Source organism: Cyprinodon tularosa, unplaced genomic scaffold (assembly GCF_016077235.1).
Source record: "Cyprinodon tularosa strain WSP-4 unplaced genomic scaffold, ASM1607723v1 ctg93, whole genome shotgun sequence".
NCBI classification, from domain to species: domain Eukaryota; kingdom Metazoa; phylum Chordata; class Actinopteri; order Cyprinodontiformes; family Cyprinodontidae; genus Cyprinodon; species Cyprinodon tularosa.
Genome location: NW_024039707.1, coordinates 1,123,958 through 1,150,395, shown reverse-complemented (window position 1 = coordinate 1,150,395; position 26,438 = coordinate 1,123,958). Strand labels below are relative to the sequence as shown.

General features: G+C 38.5%; 1 protein-coding gene across 1 annotated transcript; it reads right to left on the bottom strand.

Annotated features, from left to right (window-relative positions):
* Nucleotides 1–1,271: 1,271 nt before the first annotated feature.
* Nucleotides 1,272–26,189, bottom strand: LOC119776376 (transmembrane protein 151A). The gene is made up of 6 exons (XM_038274760.1): nt 25,702–26,189; nt 6,383–6,724; nt 5,908–6,042; nt 3,736–3,875; nt 3,572–3,611; nt 1,272–2,572 (listed from the first exon to the last, which is right to left on the bottom strand). Exons 1-6 carry the CDS (start codon nt 25,768–25,770, stop codon nt 1,367–1,369), a joined length of 1,932 nt encoding a protein of 643 aa, XP_038130688.1. The 5' UTR covers nt 25,771–26,189; the 3' UTR covers nt 1,272–1,366.
* Nucleotides 26,190–26,438: the final 249 nt, after the last annotated feature.

Here is a 26,438-nt window from a genome sequence, read left to right as displayed (position 1 = left end):
GGTTAATTTTGCATGTTTTCTAAGCCATAACAAGGCTTTGTTGGGCTGCTCTATAAAGCTTGGAATTCTATGCTACTTCAGACCATTAGCTTCCTGGATGGAAAGCGAAACGTCTTCAAACTTGGAAACAAAGTCCAGTGGTTTGTTTTTTTTGACTTTTTTAACTTTTTGGGAACACTTTCCAATCTACCCGAATACTGCCAGAACAAAATAAAAACACAAACAATATATGGCCCATCTTTTCCATTATATAATTACAGTGATAAATGACGAGTAATTAGTGAGGCTGGAGTTTACCAGAAAGGGCTTTTAATTCCCTGGGTAGGGTTCCATTCTGCTAGGTATCCTAACGTGACATTATACGTGTTCAGAAACTTCCAGCTGCATTTAGCTACTAGCTTGAACACAACATAAAAATGGTGTAAAATTAGAAATGTAAATTTTGACATATTCCTTTTAAGTAAACTAAACTTATCTCTTAGCAGTTTTTGTTTTTTAGGGGTGAATGAGAGAGTAAAAGCATCACAGAAGTGTAAAAGGTGGCTAGAGGAAATAGGGGGTTGATTCAAATAGGCAACGACTGCTCCGCATTTTATGGATCTTTAAACCGCCCTCCTCCAAAGCAGTAATGCACTGAGTGGTCAGGAAGCTAATGGTCAAGTAAGACAGCATGCCGAGACATGAGGAAATTAATGTATATTGTCTTTCATTGGCATTCATTACTGTAAGAGGAGCTGGTCAGGTGCTGCTCATAGTCATAAAAAGGGATTTGACTGAACATTTGAACTGGAATATGCTGGTTTATAGCTTTAAAATAGTAAGAATTTATTAATTTGCCATGCATTTTTCTATCTACTCATTTTCCCAATGCATTTTGCTATCTAATTGTATCTAAATGATTGTTTAACCAATAGTTTCAGCCCCTCAGAGATACATTCCCAATTCTTCTAACAAAATCTTTCAAAAGAGATTATACTCTATTGTGTTTTAACTGCTCTTAAAGTGGCTATCTTTAGAGCGTTTAGCCCTCCCACTCCAGCTGCTGCATAGATATATCTGGAAACACACATTTCTAAGCTCTCTGTCACTATTACCTTCTTTCACTAAAGCATGCTATTTCAAGGATTTAGTTGCACTTGATTTTATCATGTGTCTGCACTCTGCATCGACTCTAATCCGAACTTATGGGTTTACTGATGGCTGACAGAATGCACTGTGTGTGTCCATTCCCCCTCTAATTTTTCGCCCTATCTTGTCTTTTTAACCTCACTCTTATTCTCAGTATCTGTCTTTGTTGTTGGATAATACTCCTTCCTGTGTGCTCAGTGTCTTCTTTCAGCTCCTGCTCGAACCGCTCATTTTCTTCTCAGTCTCGCATGTCATCTCCGGCGTGGCAGCTCTCCTCTCCATGTATTATAAGGACAGGAAAGAAGAAAGCGTCCTGGTAGGAAGGAGGTCGATCCCTGTCACCCTCCCTGCCCTCTCCTCCACCCCCTCCTCCCTGCTCTGCCTCCTCGTCTCTCTCTCTTCCCCCGCTTTCCCTTCTTCTCACCTCTTCTTCTTCCTCCTCCTCCTCTCCTTCGAGGACCCCCCTGGTCTCTTCATTGTTCTGTCTAGAGCCTATTCCTAAAAATCCCCCAGACCCTCCACCTCCAGCCCCACTGCCTCCTCCACCCCCACTCCCTCCTCCGTCTTCCCTGCTGCCTGCCAGTCCTCCTCCAATGCTTCTTGAGTGAAACAAGCTGTTCTGTCGCCCACCTCCCAGTCTGCCCAAAGAGAATCCGCTGCGGCTGAGCACCAGTCTTCCTCCTACCCCTCCACTTCCCGGCCCTGCTGCACGGATCCCAGCCACAGTAGCGTTCAGGAGGGCCGTGGTTCCCATTGGAGCCCTTAACCGGGAGGGAAGACTGGAGCTCGATGTGGTTCTCCTGCATCTGGGGCAGCTCTGCAGCAGGTAAGCAGAGTTGAACAGCACAGGCAGAGCCAGAGGTGGCTGATGAGGCCCCTGGGTGGGAGTGATCCCCGGAGGTCCAGAGATGGGCGTTGAGGCTGTGGGATTTGTGCTTCCACTGGAGTCCAAATCCATAAGAAGAGCCTCAGAGTAGCTTGGAACCATTTGTTGGTTACAACGGATGTGCCACTCCAGCTCTGTCATGTCCACTGTGTTGACACGAGAGATAGCTCGGTAGCTTGTCCCATTCAGTCCAATCCCAAGTCCTCCTGGATGGATTCCATTCTCAGTCGCTCCTTCCACTGTGTCCCCTCTTCCTCCTCCACCCTGCCCTCCACCAACAACTCCCCCACCTCCACCGCTGTCCTCATCCTCACCGAACAGTTTCTCCACATGGTAGTGCACATATGCTGTGCGGTATTCCGAAACGACGCGAAGTGGCCATGAGAGGAGGAAAGCTGAAGCCAGCCAGAACACCCGGTGCCTTGAAAACCAAGGCTGATGAGCAGGATCTGGGAAAGCTAGGATGTGCTCTCTGAAATCCACGTTTTTTAGATGCATCCCCTCCCGGGCCTCCATATAGTCATCGAGCCCCTCATTTTCACCGAAGAACCGTGCTCGCTTGGAATCAAAGGGAAATGAAAAAAAAAATAATGTTGGTTAGAAAATCTGAGTTTTTAATCACATAAATATCCTACACTGCTTTATGAATTACGATGACAGTCTCCAAAGTTTCATATAGTAACATAAAGTAGTTATAAGTTATCCTACTAAATTAAAAAACAAACTAAATCTTACAGTAATGGAGCAATATTTATAAACTCACATTTGTGATCCATATATGCACAGCACAATCAACACATGCATAAGGATTAAAACAAGCACATAACATTTACATATTCACAAGATTCACGAAAGTATTTGTGATGCATAGAAAATTATATCTTAATTTATAAACTACTATGTCTGGATCTAGTCCTGTGCATAAGTGGAGGTAGTCCTGTGCATGTGTGGATCTAGTCCTGTGCATAAGTGGACTTAGTCCTGTGCATGTGTGGATCTAGTCCTGTGCATGTGTGGATCCAGTCCTGTGCAAGTGTGGATCTAGTCCTGTGCATGTGTGGATCTAGTCCTGTGCATGTGTGGATCTAATCCTGTGCATGTGTGGATCCAGTCCTGTGCAAGTGTGGATCTCGTCATGTGCATGTGTGGATCTTGTCCTGTGAATGTGTGGATCTGGTCATGTGTATGTGTGGATTTTGTCCTGTGCATGTGTGGATCTAGTCATGTGCATTGTATGGATTTTGTCCTGTGTATGTGTGGATCTAGTCCTGTGCATGTGGGTATTTTGTCCTGTGCATGTGTGGATGTGCATGTGCATGTGTGGATCTTGTCCTGTGCATGTGTGGATGTGCATCTGTGGATCTTGTCCTGTGCATTTGTGGGTCACATATGTGATATCCAGTTGCGTAAGAAATAAATGCAGCGAGTTACAAGCGTTCAACGTTAACATGAATTTAAAAGCACAAAATATTTTAGGTTGAGATGTTATAGACCAACATAACTAAGTCAAAAGGAGAGTATTTTTTTTAACATGCATGCCAGTCTGGTTCTGCTTACCTGAGTGAGGTAAGCAGCTTCAGCGCGAGCACTGGAAAAGCTAAAGAACAGAAAGTTTATGCATTACAACAAAAATCAAGAGAAGCGCAGTTTAATTAAAGAACTAATTTCAAATTTGAACAACAACGGAGCTGATTTGTTAGTATCTAAAAATTCTGTGGTACCTGAAACATTTAGTGAAGCGGAGGCGAACCGCAGGGTGCTGCTCCAGGTCCAACAGCTCTTTTGACACATCTTTGACGCCATAGCGGGCGTAGTCAAACTCTGAACTGGAGGCGTGAGTGTTAACTCGCTCATGATAGACCTAAAAATGAGAGGTAAAAGTCAAAGTTAAGAAAGAACTGCTTTTCCATTGTGTTTTTCTTTATTCATTTTATCATTTAAAATTCAAAAAAAGAAAAAAAGGGGATCCCCTATTTGCTTCCTCAACTTCTTTCAGTAAAAGCAAATTGTATTTGAGCAGAATGAGCTAGAATTTTGTGCTAAATAGTGATTTCTATTAACCTTTTTATTTTTTTTAAAAGCAACACTATGTTAGCCTTGTTAACCAGACTAAATGGGAGATTAAATGTGTAATTTAGTTTGGCACCGATGAATTCATCGGAAGATTGTTGATGAGAACAACCCGTTGTTCTTCAAACCATGTTTGTGCCTATTGGCCAACGCTTTGACCAACAAGCGCAACTGACTGTGACATAGGAAGCACGACAGAAAGCTAATGGAGGAGTGTAAACAAACAGCCTGTCGGTAAAAAGGCAAATACGTCATTCTCAAAAATGAATGAGCGTAAAGCCTCTTCCTGCTCACGTTTCAACGAAAACCCTAAGTCTAATCCTTCCAAAACTGATTCCAAAGCTGAGTGAAAAATCCCCATTATAGCCAGCTGCGGTAAGCCCTGGCTGCCGTTAGCTTTGGAGCTCCACTGCTTGCCACGGTCCTCTCAACTTCGGAAATAGTTTCTTCTCTTTACGCATTAAATCGGTAAATGGACCATATAGTGACACCATCAAGTATAATATTCTGGCCTCAAATTATCTTAAAACTTACTTTTATTGAACAACAGCAACAGAAAAGAGAACTTTTAACTTTCAATGGAGTGCTCCATTGAAAGCTGCTGCTGCTGCTGTAGTGCATGCTACTGTGTTGTGCAGCTTTGTCGTCACAGCCTAAAAACCCCGCGCGCTTTGCATCCAGACATTCAAAACACAGCTCTGTGTTGTGATTGGCCCGCCAAATTTAGGGCCTGGGGCATTGATCGAGGCTAAACCAACTCGCAGGCAGAAAGGATTTTGAACGCTGGCGAATGGGGCTAGTTTACTAGGCTAACACTATGTCCGTTTTGACCAAAGCTTTATTTAAGATGCGTTAAATTATTTTTTAGGTCAATATACAGCACCTGGTGCTTATTGATGCTCTGATCGGCTAGGAGATTCTGCTAATAGAGCATCAGTGGTGGTAGCTGACCTGTAAGTCCTGTGTCCTAGATCTGTTCTTCACAACACTCAAAACCTTCTTTATTAGCTATTGACCTGTACAGAAAGTGGTTACCATGGAGACAGTAGAACCTGGCGAAGGGAGAAACACTACTTATCCGCCAAACACCAGACGTCATTTAGACATTGGTTTTTAGGCTAAATCTTGTCGGTCTGTCATAGTCTTGAAGTCCAGAAATAGCTGTTGAAAATATGGCCGTGTTAGGTCGGTCTGAATTTGTCCCACTTTAGTCCAACAACAATTTCTGGACCAGATTTAACCAAAAACCAACATCTAAATGACGACTGGTGTTTGGGGGTAGGATTTACGCAGATTGCCAGAGCAACTCTAGTGGCTGATTGTGCTTAATTAATGTGCCAAATGACAAATCTGTATGCTTTTTTTCTAATTAATCTGTCAGTAATCGGGTTGCAGAATCTGCTTTATAAACTTTTTAAAAGTTTGAGCCAAGTGAAACTAAAATCAATCTACTTTAGTTCTGGACAGAGCACATTTACAGGCATCTTCATTATCTTCATTAATGTTTCATTTTAATTACTGCTGATGACAGGTTTTAGAGTCTTTATACCCCAGTTAACGATGTTTTGCTAAATTAGTTGGAGATTACTTCAATAATCAATTAATCACTATTTATCAGATAAGTCATTTCAGCCCTAATGAGATGTGGCAGATACTGCTTCTCCCACTAAATGCTGTCTCACCTCCTGACAGCTGAGTGACACTATTTCATTGAAACATAATCAGAGGAGAAATGCAATTTAGATTTTTTGTGTGTGCATATTTTCAGATTTAAATTTGTCTTTTAGACAGAAGAGCAACGAGGAAAGAGAGAGTGCCCTCACCTGTGTGGTTGTGTATGCATCTCCATTGCGGTATCTGGTCACCTGTCTGGTCCTCCTGACGTAGTGATAGCTGATGGCCTTCCACCAGATGCATGGAGTGGCCTGCTGGAGTCTCTGCACCCGCTCGTACACTTCCTGACAGACCAAATCAGTTAATGCCATTGTTTAACAAAGGAAATCTAGTTTACAGTACTATCAGCAACAGGCATGGTAAAACTATGACAACTGCCTGAAAGAAATAAACAGACAAGCAGTAACAATAACTCTTTGAGGAAGTTTTTTTTGTTATGCCTTTAATTAATTGCCACTTTTGTTCACAATGATGCAGAAAAAAAAAAAAAAAAAATCAAATATTTTCCTGGGTATCGATAATGAGTTTGGAATATTAGTATCATGAAAACCCTTCCTTACCGAAACCCATAGAGTACTGACCAAGGGCAGAGCCATGAACAACACAGCAGAATATGAAAAATACCTGGAATTCAGCATGAGCCAACATGGCCGTCTTAGAGAAGCAGTGCCAGCACTCCACCAGATAAACCACATAAAGCATTGCCAGAAAGGCCAGGGGGATGTAGACATATCCGCTCGAGCATGGACTCTCCCAGTGAACCATATCATTGTAGTAGGCTGCAGATGTGGCGTCATCATCGGCACCGAGAGGTATGGAGGGGGCGGAGCCGAGGACGGGCACCCGACAGATAGCGCACCAGGCCAGCGTGGCGAAGCAACCATACATGAGGAGGGTCAGGAGGAGGCACTTCCAGTGGGACTCTCTGCACAGGGAGGAGGCCAGGGATTGCTGGGTGGGCTTTTGCTGTAAGAGCAAACAAACTTTTAAGATGCTGCAAAACTGTATGTTTCTTTAAGCAATAGTGCAAGCTTTTCTAGCAAACATGCCTACACACCGACATTCAAAATGGTAATAAATAATGCAATATGCCTCACTGTTAATATTTGATCATGTGAAAAATATTTCTTTTTTTTTTTTTTTTTTTAAGTCGAGGAAGGAACAAAGATGTGCCTAAGGCCTCTGGTTGGTAAAGTATTAATAACCTTCCTGTTTGGTAAACAGTGTCAGATTTCCAACCAAATGTGCAGGCTGAAGCCTCAGCCGAAGGAACACATTAATGCTCCATACCCATCGGAGGATAAGTGCTGCACATTAGACACATAGACAGTGTTTACTGCGCTCTCTAAGTGCACATAGTGAAGACATCACATTACAGTGCCCTCAATCACACGCACACACAGATACACAGTCATAACTGGCTGCTGTAACACGCTTCCCTCCTTCCTGCTCAATCCACATGCACCATCCCTGCATTGTAATGCAGCCAGAGGAGAATATGTGAATAATTTAGATGAGAACGATGCTTCCAGAAAGTTCCTCAGCCAACTGACTCGACTCCAACATCAGCAGCAAGTCGGTGCTGATGCGGTTTGTAAGTGTGCATGAATGGAGGAAGGAAAGGGGGGGGGGCTCATGTGTGTCACATAGACCAACAGTGAATATATTTGATTTTATACCAGACACAGACTGAGGCGTGTTTGTTACCTCTGTGGGGAATAATATCAGACAAAATAAATGGAGATGACGCATAGGAAAAGAAAAACAGATGGGATGACACCAGTGTCCTTCTCTCCTCTACGTAGAGTCTGCCAGTTCTGTCATCTATCTCCATCCATCTACCACATGAGCCCTCATTCCCTCAATCATTACCACTCAATCCTTCTCCTAGACACACATTTACTTTCAGCTAAGTTGAGTCACGTTGGGATATTGGCTTGAAAACAGAACACGTTTTTTTTTTTTTTCATCCTGTATCTCCTGATTGTCAAGGGCACAGAAGCTGTGAGGCAGAATCAATGGGATCTCTCAACCAGAATGAGCCCCCAGGATCACCTAATAACAGGAGCCACTAAAGTAAAGTATTTTTTCATCTATTCTCTCTCCGATGTAAAGTTAAAACATGTTATCGAGTCACAAACGTTTTTGTATTGTTTGGTTTTATGAGACAGACAAACACTAATTAGTGCTTCAATAATGAAACAGATTATAGTCTGAAACTTGGTGCTGGGATTTGATCTAAACACTTCAACTCTATGTTTCAGGTTGCGGTCCTGCTGGAAAATAAACCTCTGCTTTTGTTACAAGAGCTTTGCAGCCTCAAACAGTTGAGGACTACACTGCATGTAGCTTCATCTGTTTCCATAAAATCTGTCCGGATTCCTTTAAGCAAAGCCCCACAGCATGATGCCGGCGACCATGTTTTACCATAGGGTCGGTGTGTTTAGATAAAGTGCAGTGTCAGCATGTAAACCAAAATGTTTAGCCTAACATAAGGATGGCATGTTCTCCTACATATTTGTTTTGATCCCTAGATGGGTTGTGAAAAATTGCCAAGATAACTAATAATTTAATGTTCTGTTTTATGGTTTTCATTAACAGTTTCTCTGGGTAATCTTCATTTTGTGAAATGGCTTTGCCAAAAAAATAAATGGTCTTTTATTTTTGAACAAAAATTGCAATTGAGAATTTAGATTTTCCTCTGCTAACAACAATCATGTAAATATTTCCTTCCAGGGTTTCATGTTACCATTGCTGGAAAAGTGTTTGCTTTTGCTTACATGCATGGATCTGCATGGTAGCTGTGTAGTGGTGAACATAATTTAGGCTTATTAACTCCACCTAAAGGGCTAAAATGAGAAATTTTGTGTCTTACTCTCAGTGCCTCTATGATTTGAAAATTGTATTTTGTTATATTGTGATGATAGTCTTACTTTGTAAAGTACAGAATTAGTTGTTTCCTAATTCCTTGGAACAGAAGCTCCCACCTTAGTGTGGTCCTCCAGAGTTATCATAACGGCTTTTCTTGATGCTCTTTGCTCCTGAAGGTTTAGCTGGAGGACCAAATCTTGACAGGTTAAAATCTGTCCCTTCCTTTTTCCATTTTTAGGTAATGAATTGAACCCACCTGGGACATTGTTTAGTAACCTAACCCTGCTTTGAACTTGTCCCTGAACCTGTCTGCTGTGTTCCTTGGTCTTCCTGAAGTCTTCTCTCTCTTAATGTTCTTAAAAAACCTCTGACTTGTCATTTAACAGCTGCATGCTATTAAGAAAATTGGAAATACAGGAGGCACTACATTTATAAAGAATAAAAAAGTAAATGAGTGCTTTTGCATGACACTATATAACCTCTCTGACTCTCACTCCTCCTTTGTCTTATAACCCATAGATCTTTTCTCTCATTTCCTCTCTAAGGCAAGTCTCCAAGTGGATTGATCGGGGTGAAACTGCATTGCAGAGAGTGAGGTGGTAAGGATCATGTGAGAGATAGAGATAACCCAGAACTACATGAGTGAAGGACAGAAGAAAGGAAACCTCACATAAAAAACTCAAAGAGAAATTAAAGCCTATTAAAATATCCTGAAGTCTTCCTTCTCTGCATTATCCCTAACAGAATATCTTTTAAACACAAAAGTGCAAGAGAGAGAGAATATTTTGGCAATAACAAATAACCCCCGTTAGGGTCAAGCTATCCAACAATTTCATCTGAAGTCTGCAACAACGTCGCCAGCGCGGCAAAAATCGTCCCCAAGACAGGAGTCAAATTATTTGTGTTAGCAGCAGTTCCATTAATAAACCATTGATAAATAAAAAATATGATGTATATATACAGGTGCTGGTCATAAAATTAGAATATCATGAAAAAGTAGATTGATTTCAGTAATTCCATTTAAAAAGTGAAACTTGTATATTATATTCATACATTACATACAAACTCATATATTTCAGATGTTTATTTTGTTTAATTTTGATGATTACAAATGACAACAAATGAAAATCTCAAATTCATCATATCAGAAAATTAGAATATTGTGAAAAGGTTCAAAATTGATGGCCCCTGGTGCCACACTCTAATCAGCTAATTAACTCAAACCACCTGCAAAAGCCTTTAAATGGTCTTTCAGTCTAGTTCTATAGGCTACACAATCATGGGGAAGACTGCTGACTTGACAGTTGTCCAAAAGACGACCATCGACACCTTGCACAAGGAGGGCAAGACACAAAAGGTCATCGCTAAAGAGGCTGGCTGTTCACAGAGCTCAGTGTCCAAGCACATTAATAGAGAGGCGAAGGGAAGGAAAAGATGTGGTCGAAAAAAGTGTACAAGCAAGAGAGATAACCGCACCCTGGAGAGGATTGTGAAACAAAACCCATTCAAAAATGTGGGGGAGATTCACAAAGAGTGGACTGCAGCTGGAGTGAGTGCTTCAAGAACCACCACACACAGACGTATGAAAGACATGGGTTTCTGCTGTCGCATTCCTTGTGTCAAGCCACTCTTGAACCACAGACAGCGTCAGAAGCGTCTTGCCTGGGCTAAAGAGAAACAGGACTGGACTGCTGGTGAGTGGTCCAAAGTCATGTTCTCTGATGAAAGTAAATTTTGCATTTCCTTTGGAAATCAAGGTCCCAGAGTCTGGAGGAAAAGAAGAGAGGCACTTCATCCACGTTGCTTGAAGTCCAGTGTAAAGTTTCCACAGTCAGTGATGGTTTGGGGTGCCATGTCATCTGCTGGTGTTGGTCCATTGTGTTTTCTGAGGTCCAGGGTCAACGCAGCCACATACCAGGAAGTTTTAGAGCACTTCATGCTTCCTGCAGCTGACCAACTTTTTGGAGATGCAGATTTCATTTTCCAACAGGACTTGGCACCTGCACACAGTGCCAAACCTACCAGTACCTGGTTGAAGGACCATGGTATCCCTGTTCTTAATTGGCCAGCAAACTCTCCTGACCTTAACCCCATAGAAAATCTATGGGGTATTGTGAAGAAGAAGATGCAATACACCAGACCCAACAATTCAGAAGAGCTAAAAGCCACTATTAGAGCAACCTGGGCTATCATAACACCTGAGCAGTGCCACAGACTGATCGACTCCATGCCACGCCGCATTGCTGCAGTAATACAGGCCAAAGGAGGCCCAACTAAATACTGAGTGCTGTACATGCTCATACTTTTCATGTTCATACTTTTCAGTTGGCCAACATTTCTATAAATCCTTTGTTTTTATTGGTGTTCAGTAATATTCTAATTTTCTGATATGATGAATTTGAGATTTTCATTTGTTGTCATTTGTAATCATCAAAATTAAACAAAATAAACATCTGAAATATATGAGTTTGTATGTAATGTATGAATATAATATACAAGTTTCACTTTTTAAACGGAATTACTGAAATCAATCTACTTTTTTATGATATTCTAATTTTATGACCAGCACCTGTATGCTAATATAAACTCATGCTTCAGCATCAATCTGATGAGAAACAAAGCTAGCTATAACAAATTGTCATTCAGCTGTTATGTATGCTAATGAACGTGTAAAATCAAGAATAAATATGTTATTTCATTTATACCTTCAGGAATATAAGAGATAATGTCTGCAATGTTTAGTATAAAATGTTGCAGATATTTAGTAAAAGATTTATAGCTACTAGCTAGACAGACTTACTGGTCTGATACTAGGGCTGTAAATCACAATACAGTATGGTATTGATTTGTTTGAATGATGATACAATTTTCCTGATATCACAAAGATTTAAATTCAGTTAAAGGTTGGCGATCGATATGATGGATTATCATATGCCCATCTAACCTTAACAATGTGCATCTATATCAAAACTCAAATTGGATTCTTTTCAGTAAGAAGAAAATAGAAATACATCACCCGTTAGGGTTCTGTCACGGTAACACCAGAGTTAGCTTATCCTAGAAATGATGATTTGGATCGATTATTTATTTTGGCGCATCAATCATTTATGGTATATCAGTATGAATCGATTAATGGTCATGTCCACATCTAATACGCAAATTTGTTTAAGTCTCCATGATTCCAATTTTCTCTTGGAATAATCTGTTTATAAATTTCTGTTATTCTGTCAGAGTCACCTCAGTCAAGCTTTAAAGGAATCAATCGGCAAATAGTGTTTCTTGGTTTAAAGTTGTAGGGAAACGCCTGTTCCAAACATTACATTTCCGAATTCTCCCAAGTGGTGCCTGACTTTACAGTGAATAAAGTGAATGTGATTGGTCGTTTGTCAATAGGGCGGGGTTGTTGTGGCAGAAGCTTCGCAAGCATGTTTGATTGTGGCCGGTTTGTCGGAAGCATCTTGGTAACCAGTTAGCAACTTAGCGCTAGTAGGCAATGGCATAACGACACAACAATAGGACCGTAAGCAACATTATCTGGGTGGGCCCCATGTAAAGTACAACACTTATTGACAGATGACTGTTGATATATGATTGGCCGAATTTAGGTGTATAAGCTGACGTATATCTAACTGGCCTGCATAAAATAACGAGAAAAAAAACACAGATTTTAAAAGAGGATTTTTTTTTTTTTAATAGAAATTTTCTAAATTTTGGGAGAATATCGTCTGATAAAGAGTATATTTATATACATGTTTAAGTCAGCATGATTTCACATTTAAATATGGACTTCCCTACGACTTTAATGTAGGAGTGGGCATTTAACGTTATACATTTCTAGACAAGATTACAATTTTGATTTATCCTCTAAACAATAAATCAGAATAAGTGATAATAAAAAAAACTGGTGAATAGTCATTTTTATTTTTTAATTGTTTTCTTCTTTCATTTTTTTTTCCATTGGGGCATTGGTAAATTTGAAGAATATGATTGAAATAAATCACGGTTCTTTATGTAACTGGTTTCCTGAAGAAGCATATTTTCAATGTGTATATATTTTTTAAAGTTTAGTGTTAGCGATTGCTGGGCGGCTGTGTCATACATTGACAACTATGCAGTTACAGAAAAATTAATGATTATGTTTTTTTTTGTCGATTTTATCTTTATCACAATAGGAAATATTGTGAAAAGATCTTAAGGCCAGCAGGCCCAGCCCTAAGTTGAGTTGGTTCTTAATATCATTCTAAATTGCACCACAAGCAGCCACTATAGAACTATTAAAATTATTAACCCCGAATTTAGGAGAAAAAAAAATACAATACACAATGGACCTTTAAGCTCATTCTTCTTTTTTAAAGCTCTGGTAGTTTTTAACACATGCAGTGCAAACAGTAGATCAATCCTGTACTGCAAACAACAGGCTATTTTACCTACTAATTAAATTTACTTTATACTAATGAGCTTGCAGTGTTACTTTGTTCATTTTGAATTGAAAAAACTTCCAGGATGGGAAGCAAAACATCTTCAAACTTGGAAAACAAAGTCCAATGGTTTGTTTTTTAACTTTTTTGGAATACTAAGAGGACAGGAAATGTTCAATTAGCTTGCTGCTTCATAAATGACCACCAACTACAGATTAACTGTTATTCGGTAGCAGGCCTGGCAAGGTGTACTTAAAATCCTCTCTTTGCATATAGGTCTCCATCTGTGCACTGCACAGCCTATGTTCACACACCTTTTTCTTTATAAAGTGCTTAATAGAATGGCTCTCTCCCACATTGATTCAGTGCCCGCACTGATTCAGCTCGTTAGGTGTGACTAGAGCGGCTATAATTAGCTGCCCCAGTATGTGGGTGGCGAATGAGGGGAGGAAGAGAGGAAAATGTGCTTTTGATGCCTGCGGAGCTGAATTTAAATGTATTTCCTTTTATTGAGACTGTATTGAGCCGTTCTGGAGTGTCAGGCTGCAAACGGCAACAGATAAACAGCACTTACTGAAGTAGCCATGATAACAATCCAACATTGATACAAACATCCTTCTATTAACAGTATTCAATCAAAGCAATTTATTTGAGTTATTTCTGGTTATGAACAATCCATAAATGTAGTACACCCCTTGATTCCGATCTAAAGGTCTATATTTGTCCCTCTTTTCTCTATGGTTTGCTTTCAGGAGATAATAATTTTCCAGGTTTTAATAAATATAAATAATATAAATAAAAAGCGTGTCACAACTTATAAGTATTCCTTTATACTTAAGGCTAAGCTGTCAGAAATAAACTGTTAAGGATAAGATTTTTAGCTTTAATATAAATATTAACTGCAAATGTCTTCAGAAATTCACTAATGAGACAATCTTTATGTCCTCCAACATCTTGTTTGAAATCAAAAGAGAAGATTTTGGAACCAAATGTTTTACCTTTTACTTTTAAAATGTATATCTTGAGTTGTGTGACCTACTACAGTATAGATGGGTGTATTTTATCATATGTTTTCTCAGTCATAATCCCTTAAATCAATTAGAAAGCTGTTTAGTGTTGGTCAACCTTTTAGATTTCTTTTATTTTGTAAAAAAATATGACAAATTTAATAATTTAATAAATATGGAAATTATTTATGAAAATAGAACCGGTGTGAGGATATAAAGCAGGTTTAAAACATCACAAAAAGTAATACATCATGCATGGATCTAAACTAAAAAACAGGAGGGAAACAAAATAATTGACATACGTAAGCTGGAGAGGGTTACTAAAGCATTTCTGAGGCTTTGTTTCTCCAGTGAACCAAAATAAGAACCACTATCCAAACGTGGAGAAAACAGAGTAGTGCAAAAAGCTGCCTATTTATTTTAAGAGCACATTGCAGAATCATTTAAGAAGTCCCAAAGGAACCCTAACCTACAACTAAATCACTATTTTAGTCAAGATCAGTGTTTAAGATTCAGCACCAGTTTTACTTTGATCTTCACCTTCAACCATCAGTGATGGATCCCACCATCTCAGAAAAAAATATAATACTGTTTTGCAAATTATGAATGTGAAATATTACTGTGAGATGTTTACCACACCGTGCCAATTGATTCTTGATTATTACTGCGGTCACTGAGAACACTCCTGCTGTCTCACCACCAAACATGTTCATTATTGAAAATTAATACATTTGCATTTCAAAAGCATGAAGAGTTTGAAGAAAAGGCAAGAACAAAAATATTAGGGAATATGTAAATCCTGTCTTTCTCCAGGAGTAAAATGTGTGAAATAAGCAGGATGACCTCTAGTTTTATTAGACATTTACAGCAGAACTGTAAATAGATCCTATATTTGAAAAAAACAACACACGAATGACAGTGGAACACTTTAGCTAGCAACTTTTCAAATTAAAACTCAAAATCTTCATTTTCAATGGAATCAGAACTGGTTTCAGATATTGCATCAGAAACTGACGCTGTTTCTGATTCGTGGGCAGGAGCCCAAGGCGGCTCGTTGTCTAGGGTGGCATAAGATCCCTGGTGCTTGATTTATACCTAATATTCTGGCTGAGTCTAGGAGGACGTGTGCAATAAAGACCAGGCTTAACAGTATCACTGCTCAACATGCAAAACTCACTGACGCAGCAGGGAAAGAAGAAGAATGAGGCTCATTTCATGAAGCCTAAAACATAAATTCAGTCTTACCTTCGCTGTTTTAAGGTAATCTAATGTCCAATTATCATAGCTACCAGTGTGACTGTTTTTTTTTTTGGCTTCTTCCGTGTCCTATTGGCTATGTGATTTTTAGAAATTGGTTTGACAGACGTGTAAATCATTTATAGATGTTTTGAGAAAACAAACAAAAACAAACATCTCATTTGATCTAATTGGCAAATCTCATTAATAAATATCAATTTTAAAAAGTATTGATATGCAGTTTTAGGAGTAGTAACCTTTGGGTTTAATTATGAGAACAAAAAAAATACATAAGGTGGTAAAAATATTCCTTAATGTACTTTTTAAGATTTCTTGAACATTAAAAATCCCTCTATGGGCAGAAAAAAATTAGGATAAACAAGTAAGCACTTTTATAGCGGGCTCCAGGTCAGATATCATTTATCAGCAATAACTAGTTGTTTTACAGTTTTTGATCATGTAAAAAAATATAACTACTACTTCTTGCTTTTAAACTTTTATTTTTAAATAGATTTATTCCTCTTGCTGTTTTATAAAATTCATAATATAGCTATTGTACAAGGTAAACCGCTAAATGAAGTTTAGAGAATGTCTTTCTATATGTATCTATGACAATTATGAGTTTAATAGTGATACTGTAGTAATAGTGAGAAGTAATTTTGGTAGATTAATCAACAATTGTTCAATTTATTTTTGCATTTTGTGGTCTACAAAAAAATAATTTTAAATTTTCTTGGCCTCGGAAGAACAGGTCTTTACTCTGCCCTTGCTTTGGACCAAAATAAATCTCTAATATCTAAAATGAAAGCAATCTAGGTCCCAGTTTGGGAATACTTCCTTTTTTTCAGGAGCTCGGCGTATAACACTGCTATAAGAGCAAATTCCAGTTGTAGAGTAGTTTTTAATCAAGACAGTAAAATTAAGAAGTTTAAACAAAAATAAAATGTTAAATTATTGTTGGAAACTGACTGTCTTCCCAGTTTAAATAGGTGAATACACACTATATTATCTTTCAATGAATCCATAAATCTTTCCAACTCATTCTTAGAACACTGCTCTTTCAATATCCCCAAGTTTTGTTCTTAACTGCTCTGGATTTAGGTGGAAAAGCCCGACTAGTTACTCCTGTCAAGTTGTAGAAGCACCAAAAGGACCTTTTATGAGGTAGGATGCATAAATATGGATTAGTTCTACAGTTAATAGTTTATTATTGGCTTGAATGCTCTGCAGGTTTGCATAGATAATGTATCTGAGATCTGCTTATTATTCTAGAAAATCTACCTCTTTTGGATTCTACAAAACCCTGCTGTGAAAACAAGGTTCAGTGATGATGCAAACAGCTAGAAATGAGAGAAACTTCTCTAAGCATACATCAGTCTGCAGATCATTGCACATGAAAGAAGAGAAATATAGCTGCATCAGCCAAGATCGTCTGTTTCACAGAATGTCTTGAAGAGTCACAAACACCCAGGTTGCTGAGGGAGATCTAAATTAACTAGAATGGCAGAATATTTGTCGTGTCCGTAATGTAATTTTGCAAGCTTTGGACAAAAACACCCTGAACCAACTGGGTTGTTTAACTTTTTGTGGAGAAGGAAAAAGATAAAGCTTTGACAATCGAGCAGCATAACATAAGGAAAATGACATTATCAATGCTTTTGCTTATTGCAATGGCAATATTAATTTCATAAAGCAACTCATTCGGACCCTTTTCTGACTTTAAATCAAAATGTCCCACCACTCTGTAGATTTTAGGACCTAGGACTATAAATAAACCAGAAAAAAACTACTTCAAATAAACCTCCCATATGAGGCCAAAACTACAAATTACAGTTTGTTCCTGCATATGCACACTTGAAATATAATATCCTATCAAGCAATGCATCTACAATAAGCAGGCTTATGTTACTACGATATTGCACACACATTGTGATACTGTTGATTGTATAATTTGCAGTCTCACAATCCCTAAAATATTATACATTTTCTGCTTGCTTTGAAGACATTTCTGGTAAAGGTTTTCATTACTGCTGAAACCCAATCAATCCAGCTGATGCACAATTTCAAATTCAGTCAAACGCAGTCCAATAGTATGTGATTAAGCTTTCACACTAAATTACAACTGGCTGGTTTATTACAGCAGACCTTTTCTAAAAAGGAATCCTTTACATTACTTGGTTCAATGCAGGAATGCGCGACCCAAAAATTGCCGTTTTAATATCATTCATGCAGCTCTGCTTCATTGATATTTATGCCTATGTGAACTCGCATGCATAACCTCATGTCGATGTGAGAGCAAATAAAGCTAATGGAGATAACAGTGTGCAGAAAGCTTGAGAGCAAGAGAGACGGACAAGGCAGAATGACTCCACAAGGCGCATCTAAAACAGGAAGAAGATGAGAAGGGCAAGATGAGAGTAATGGAGGCAGAAAACAGATGGAGGCTGCATCATTGGATTATATCGCACACTGTCTGCAGAGAAGGCATGGATGCAGACAGAAGAAGTGGTGAAATAAAGTGAAAGGTAGCAATTACCACCATCTGAATGTTAACTCTTTACAATAAAGAGCTCTTCTCTTGAGCCCTAGTTCTTAGATTACAGAAAACAGGGTGCTAAAAATAACATCTAAGCTATAAAACTCTCATGATCTTTAGATCTGAATCAGACTGCTTAAAGTTAATTGGAGCTAAAACAAAAACTATCAATAAAACTATTTTTACTCAAATATAAATTAGGTACCAATAAAGGTTAGAAACATTCTAACATCTACTTGGGCTTTTTAACTACTTGTAAAAAAATTTTTTTTGCAGTTATCTTGTCAGACAAAGATTTCTCCTTTCGCCTTCTAAACAAACACACACACTCATCTTACTGTTCAGCTTTACTTTGCTCTTATTATTACACTGTCATATTAGTTTATAAGTCCAAGTCTGTTAATTTGGGTACAAAATTGACATCAATAAATATAAGTTCAGACTTAAGGGACAGTCTTAATGCTATATATTCAATTCAATTTAGTTTAATAATATAGCCCCAAATTCACATCATGTCAAAGCACTTTACAAAATATATATATATATATATATATAATAAATAACATATAATAGATAGTATTTCTTTCAATTTGTCCTCTTAAAGACAACAGTTTTTCTAAATGTAAGTCTGTACTGATTAAAAAACAAATAAACTTTGATAACAGGCAACAATAAATAATGGGTATAATTGAGTCAGCCACTCTGACACAAGCTGAACTTTATGTAAATAAATGCAACATTACATGTACATAATTTTCTCTGAAAGGTGCTACTATCTTCTACAAATATCAATTTTCATTGAAGAGTTACATGGTTAATTATTATCTAGTTTAATCTCCTGAGGCTTGATTAAACTGAATATTTATCTTATTTAGTCACCTTAACACAAAGCCTGGGGCCTAGTGCTCATAGTTAAACCTCTGCCTAACTTTTACATACAATGCTTACAAATAAAGCTAATCTATCCTTTATTGGAGCAGCTACGGACAAACACTGAATTATTAGTGCATAGTACATTGCCCCTTTTTAAAAGTAGACATCATCATTACTGTAAGAATATTACTAAGAAATGAATGAATGATAGAAAATTTTTTTGGAAAGTCTGTTGCTTAAAGCATCCAAGCCTGACCTATGATTCGTTTAGGCCCTAAAAAGGCATTATAAACAACCTGCTTACTATACAGTATATTGTCAGCATAAAGATATTGCAGCTCTAAGGTTCTGTTTGGATCTTCAACAGATTTTTATAAACTTTTGTTGATAATTTACCATCGAAAAAATAATAGGAAAAGGCCAATAACAATAAAATCATCAAAAACCAACAGTAGGGTTGTCTAAACTTGTTTCTTATTGTTGCATCAGTCAACATCAATAAAAGCTTAATCTGTTTCTAAATATGATTAGACTATTATTAATGTTGATTGTTTCTGTTTTACTGTCCAGAACTTATCTTGATAAAAGATAAGTTCTATATTTACTACAATCTTTATGTTTGTAAGAACATCTATCCTTAGTTTTTAAGGAGCAAAGTCTGTCTAATAAGCAGTGTACAGCCAGCTTATTGGCAGTGTACAGCAAAAAGTCATATACAGCAAAAGATAATTAAAGTGTATTCCTGCCACACATTAAATCAACTTTAAACTTTAGGAAAGGTATGAGATATTGCGATGGCATTTCAAGACCATCTTGCAAAGTATATAAAAAATGAAATTAGAGAGCTGTCAAATGTTTTGCCCTGAAGGTTTCAATCTAACACACATCTAACTGTGTGACTATAGTTCAGTGGGATTCTTGGCAGTTGGGTTCTTTTAATTCAGTTAAAAGGTTTTAAGGATTTTTTTTTTACTTATTTCTAGATCTTTTTTCCGGTGTACATTTTACATTTGTTCAACATTTGGCACACACTGCAAAAAACTATCTAGAAATGGGCAAAAATTTGTTAAATAAAGTGTATCTACCATTAATTTGAGGAGGTAAATTAGATGATCTGCCAATGGAATTAGTAGTTTTACTCTTAAAATAAGATAATTTGATAATACGCACTTGAAATAAGACAAGGCAATTGTGTTTTCTTATTTTAAATGTAAATTGGCAACATGTCTCACTCACCTCCTCAATTCAAGAAAAAAATGCAGAAAAAAAAGACTTAAGATATACATTTTTTGCAATGCAATTGTGCCAAATGAACCTTTTTACATACAGATTCATCCTTTCACAATGCTTGTCCACAAGATGAAGAACAAGTGTAGTAAGTGGGAGAGGTCCACTATAAATTATACAAAAGATATAACATAATAAAAATAGCTTTTTTTTATTTATTGGAGGGGTAAAAAAGTTTTTTTGGGACATCTTTGAAGCCACACAGCTCTGGTGGTGGAAAACCTACACAACCTGTACACATATTTCTAGAATCTAGAAGGTCTTACCTTTCAAATGAGATATATCTCAGGCATGTGGGATTTATAATATCATTTTATTGGTCAGTGGCATTTTTCATATGAAATACATTTGTGCACACAAGCTATAAAAGTGTGGGTGTTGAGGGGTTAAAAAAATCTACTGCCATTTACATCCATTTCCATATAGAGCTAAACCTCAACCAGGCATCATAAATGTCTGACCTGTAAAATCAGGGAAACATAAGTAGAACCTGTCCGACAGCTTCAAGCAGACTAAAGAATTTCAATAACAGGACAATACGCCGTGGTTAGAGCGCACGGCCAATGAACGGAGATCTTAGTCCTCGATGCGTCTCTACCCCTCTCTTCTGTCAGCCCACTGTACAAAAAAATGAGCCACTAGTGCCATAAAAACCTCAAAAAAAAAAAAAAAAGGTCTGAGTAGGTTTGACTACCGAGGAGTATCTTTATTTTTTAAGAAGCTTGCAATGGTTATTTCTTTTTGGGTGAAAAATTTTTCCAAGCATGCAGACGGTTTTGCGGTTTATATAACATCCGCAAAATCATAGAAAAGGAAGAACCACAAACTAAGCCTGGCTTAGAAACATCTACTGCTATAAACCATTGAAAATAGCAACTCATCTTCTCCAATCTCTTATATTCCAGTAAAAACATCAACCCTTTTGCTAAAGCTATGACAGACATGTACATCGATGTTATTTAATTTAATTGTTTGAATTATTGAATTGAACAGTTTTGCCATCCTTTTACAAAGATGTTAAGACACTGATTATTTGAGTCCATTGACTCTGTGAAGCTCCTCCATTGTGTAAGGGCTCTTCACTAAGTCATTTAGTGATTTATAGAAGGATAACAGAGGGAGTTTGCCTGCCGAAGTGTTCTGCTTATATGCTATATAAGTGTTGATCCCAACAGTAGCGATCTTCTGGATGTATCATTCTCTTACATCCTGGTCAAGAGTATCAATATACTTTTTTGTTTGTTTTACTTTTTGTTGAGCAAGAAAAACTTTAAAAATAGAAACTGGCTCCTCTTTTTAACGCAGAGCTGTGCACTTTGAAGCAAAATGCTAGGAAATTGGAGAGAATGCTACAGGAGTCCTACCTAGTCTGGAAAAGCAGTTTACTGCTGCATAAAATGACCCTTCGTAAAGCAAGAGCAGCATATTAGAGGAGAATAAGAATAATCGTAGATATCTTTTTCATCCAGTTTCCAAACTCACCCAGAGCCATAGCTCTGTTGAACCGCCCATCCCACCTGCTTTTAGCAGCAATGATTTTATGTGATTCTTTAAAAATAAGATTGATTCTACTAAAAATAACATCATCAGCACTCCTCTACCTGTGATTGGTTTATCTCTGGGAGGTGAGGCAGCATCTGAGGTAGCCCTAGAATCGAAACAGGGTTGAGACTGTTCTCATCCAGTTGAGCTTTCAGAGTTAGCAAAACTATTGTCTACATCTTAGCCTTCAATTTATGTTACCGGTAGATCCATTTCCATCCAGGTTATTTAAGGTTCAAAGTATTTCCTTTGATCTTGTCCTCCATTTTAGATGTGACTAATCTATCCCAGAATATGCATCTCAGTCTTTTAAGGTTGCTGTAATTAAACCTTTACTTAAACCATCTCTTGGCCCTGATGACTTGGTCAATTATAGACCTATATCTAGTCTTCTTTTCTTATGTAAAATTCTTGAGCAAATAGTTGCTAAACAAGTGTTTCACAATTTACATGATAATGAACCTTTCAAAGAGTTTCCGTCTGGCTTTAGAGCTCACTATAGCACTGAAACAGCTCTCTATGGGGTACACCCTGGACAGGTCGCCAGTCTGTCGCAGGGCAACACAGTGACACACAAAGAGAGAACATGCTAACTCCATGCAGAAAGACCTCAGGCCAGGAATCGAGCCCAGAACCTTCTTGCTGCAAGGCAACTCGTTAACAAAGTAATGTTGTGAAAGGAATATTTTGTAGGAAACTAAAATTAGAATATTGCAAAAATTAGAAATATCCTGACCAAGGATGATGCTGAGAAACTAGTCCATGCATTTGTTACTTCAAGGCTGGACTATTGTAATTCTTTACTATCAGGAAGTCCACAAGCTGTAGTTAAAAGCCTTCAGCTGATCCAAAATGCTGCAGCCACCATTTCACCTATCCTCGCTTCCCTTCATTGGTTTCCTGTTAAATCCAGAATAGGATTTAAAATCCTCCTTCTCACATATAAAGCCTTAAATGGCCAAGCTCCATGTTATATCAGAGGTCTGATTGTTCCTTATGTTCCTAACAGAGCACTTCACTCTCAATCTGCAGGTTTACTAGTGGTTCCTAGAATTTTTAAAAGTAGAATGGGAGGCAGATCTTTTAGTTATCAGGCTCCTCTCCTGTGGAACCAACTACCAGTTTTAGTCCATGAGGCAGACACCCTGTCTACTTTTAAGACTAGGCTTAAAATTTTCTTTTTTGATAAATCTTATAGTTAGAGTGGCTCAGGTTATCCTGAGCTATCTCTATAGTTATGCTGCCATAGGTTTAGACTGCAGGAGGACATAGGGGCCGCTTTTCATCATTCTGCTTCATTCTATCTCTATTCTCCCAGTCTGCAGAATCTGTTAGTTCAATCTCTAAGAAGACAGTAGCTTCACCTCCTATATTTGTGTTTGGCTGTGACTCCATCCTGGAGAGAAATATCACCTGTGCTGCTGCCATCAACACCTTTGTTTATAGATGCTGGAGATTTTTCAGTGTAGTCCTGTTTCTCTGACTGTGACTAACTTTGTGCTCTCTTTCATCCTCTTACATGAGAGCTGGCTCGGAGCTCGTCTGCCTGGCTGTGTTTTTCACTGGACGGGGCCGCCTGTGGAGTGGGTTGACAGTTGCCTTTTGTATCTCTACTTCTTTCTGTATGTCTGCTTCTGTCCCCCTCCACCCCAGTCAGCCTCTGCTGTAGGCCGCTAACACTGAGCTTGGTTCTGCTGGAGGTTTTTTCCTTTTATAAGGGAGTTTTCCTCTCCACTTTCGCTACATGCATGCTCAATGTGAGGGATTGACTTGATGCACACAAATATCTTGCAATCAACCGCTTCTCCTGATTAGAAACTTGAACCAGTATGACTGTTTTATGAGTTGGTGTTACATTGCTAAACTGAAAAATTCAACTGGATCCCAGATACTTTGTGGAAAACAATCTTTTGACTGATAAGACGAAAGCCAAATTTCTGAGAGGATTTATCCCCTTTACATGCTGACTAACATGGTGACGGTAGGGTGATTGCTTCACGTGTGACAAGATCCTCAATTAAAATAATTCTGAGTGTTGGTCAAATTCGTCCCCCTCGAAGACTCACTAGCCACTTGTGCAAACAAGGGTAGCACAACCAGATCATAGGTGAAGATTTAATTTTCACATACAGTCAGGTTAGTTTGGACTACTAGTTTAGGGATGCCACATATGTGACACACAGCAATATTGACAAATGCTGCAATATCAATAAAACCAGAAAATAAACAAATCTTTTTTTTTTTTTTTTAAATGGATGTGTTGAAAAGGCTGCTTCTAGTGAGCATCTGAGGTTTTAGCAGGGAAAACGTTTGTAATTTATCAACAACCACCTTTGCAAAACCTTTTCCTCTGCATCAAACAACAGCTGTTATCAAATGTTGCAGACTTGTAAAGGATTTTAAGTATTAAAAATATGATTTTAAGTTCACTAAATAGCTGTTTCTGAGGGGTGTTGTGATTATAAAACCATAGATACACTTTGTACTGATATTTGTAGAAAATTTTAAATGGGGTGGCCAGGCAAAAACCAATGTACACTGAGGGGTGGCCCAATGCAGATAGGCGCCAGATCCTCAGGGTCAGACCACAATTCAATTCTGTTCAGTTTATTTCTATGGTGCCAATTCACAACACATGTCATCTCAAGGCACTTTATAATTCACCACATCATACAGTCAGAGTGATTCAAAGTTTTCTATCAAAGGAAAACCAGTTGATTGCATTGAATCATTGACTCGAAAAGTAATCCCTCATACTAAGAATGCTTGTAGCGACAAGCATGAGAAGAAGGAACCTCCAGTAGAACCAGGCTCAGTGTGAGCGGCCATCTGCCGAGGCCGACTGGGGCGAAAGCAGATAGGCGCCAGAATCTCAGGGTCAGTCTTCACTGTTCCAACAGGAAGGAACACAACATCCATATTTTCTAAATAAAGACAAACTATGCTGTCCTACAGCCTTTGCTAACAAATGGACAATGGTATTTAAACATCCATGCTGTCTAAATAAAGTGGACAAAATTTCGAGGGTGAACATCTTGTCCATTGTCATTACTTACCTACTTTTATCAAAAATTGTTGTCCATAAAATTAATATTTACATGTACTAATATCTAGATTAAAAGGATTTTTAAGTTATTATTTAAGTAGTTATTTATCTATGATTTTATTGAAGACAGTGATGACTTGCAGAGACACAGAATTTTCTCTTTACTACATATTAATACAAAATCTAGTTCTGCAATGAGCATAAATTCCGTATTAATCAACTTTAATGTTAGTATTATGATGTGCATAATTAACCATGGCACTGTCAAGTAATTGTTAATATATGAAAAATTTAAATGTTTAATAAGTTTGAACATTCCCCTTGGGAGTATTACTGCTCCCACCATCTGTATTTGAGGGCGAAAAAAATGGTAGGGGTGGCCAACGATTGGCTAAGGAAGGCCATGGCCACCTCTGGCCCCCAATATAGCTCCACCCCTGTTTGTAGTCCCATTCCCCCCCTTAATTACCATTTAAAAACAGATTTTTTTTTTGCATATACTCATGTTTCTTTTTTTAACTTTTATGATTTCAAACACCTAAATGTGAAGAAAAAAGAAGAAAAGAAACAAGGGTGCAAATACATTTAGCAGTTGGAAGTGTGAGGTGGTGTTTAACACAAAACAACACTCAGTGGTGGGGCTCTGTCCTGAAATGCATTGCAAGGTGTCGTGTGATTACGCTCACATTACGTCTGATTGTGTAATTTACTGATATGATGTGGGTGTGTGGCTTCACTGTGATGTAATCCTCGTGTAGTTTGGAGCTGACACCTCATTTATTATATGTTTAAAGCATAAAGAATGCAATTTATGTTACACTGTACGTGATTTTAATGATCTAATCTATATAATTCAGTTTTCATTCCTCTATGTTAAAGTCAAGGTCCTCCTGTGTCCTTGTTTGTTTACATCGCAAAGAAAGGATGAAAAGAGAGCAGCAAAAATACATGTTTAGTCAGAGAGAATATGCTTATAATACAGAATGAGGAGGGTGTAGAAATGAGGGAACCACCGCGAATGACACAATGTTTTTATAGGAGGAGGAGGAGGGGAAATAATCGCCCTACTGTGTAAACAAACGTAACTCGAGAATAAAAGCGAAAAAACAGCGGATGTCCTTCCTCACCTGCTCTCGTCCTGACCCTTCCTCCAAAATGGGCTCTTCTGCGGCGGCCGTCTCCTCCTCCGTCTGCATTTTCCTCACCTTTCCCTGTCTCCGTCCTCCACCTTACAACCGGCCGCTGGCAGCAGCTCCCAGGCAGGTAACGTCCGCAGTCATGGGGCCTCCCCGGCGGAGAAGCAGCGAGCTCGGTCACCCCATCCGCCGCAGGTCGGTGTCCGATTTCACGACGGCAGGGGCCTGCGGCAAATCAATCCCCATCTGTCTCCGGTGCTGCTGGTGTCCTTCGCGCGTCTCTTCCTCCTCCTGCCCGCCGCTGTGACCCGCTCACGGTCGGTGCTGTACCCGCAGCATCCTCTGCTTTAAAGGATGAGAGAGGAACGAGAGCTGCAGTCCGACCTGCCACTGGGAACGGTTTAACCGCCGCGGCTCGTGCTCACACCGAGCTCCGTAACGACTTAGTGACACGTGATGGCGCGTGACCGACCGAAGAGACTGAACGGAAAATTTTGCCCGCCTGAACTGTCCGCCGTTAGATCCTAAAACTGGAGATACATTACGGACACCTCTAAGAAAATAAGACACAAAAAATTCATCCCAACCATGGTCGCCTTTAACCCCAGGTTCCTACAGTCCCACCAAAAATGTTATTAAGAGAAATTCTTCATTCTATTCGGTGCAACATAATTAGGATAATGATCAGACAACTTTAATTGTAAACCAACTTTAATAGCATACATCGC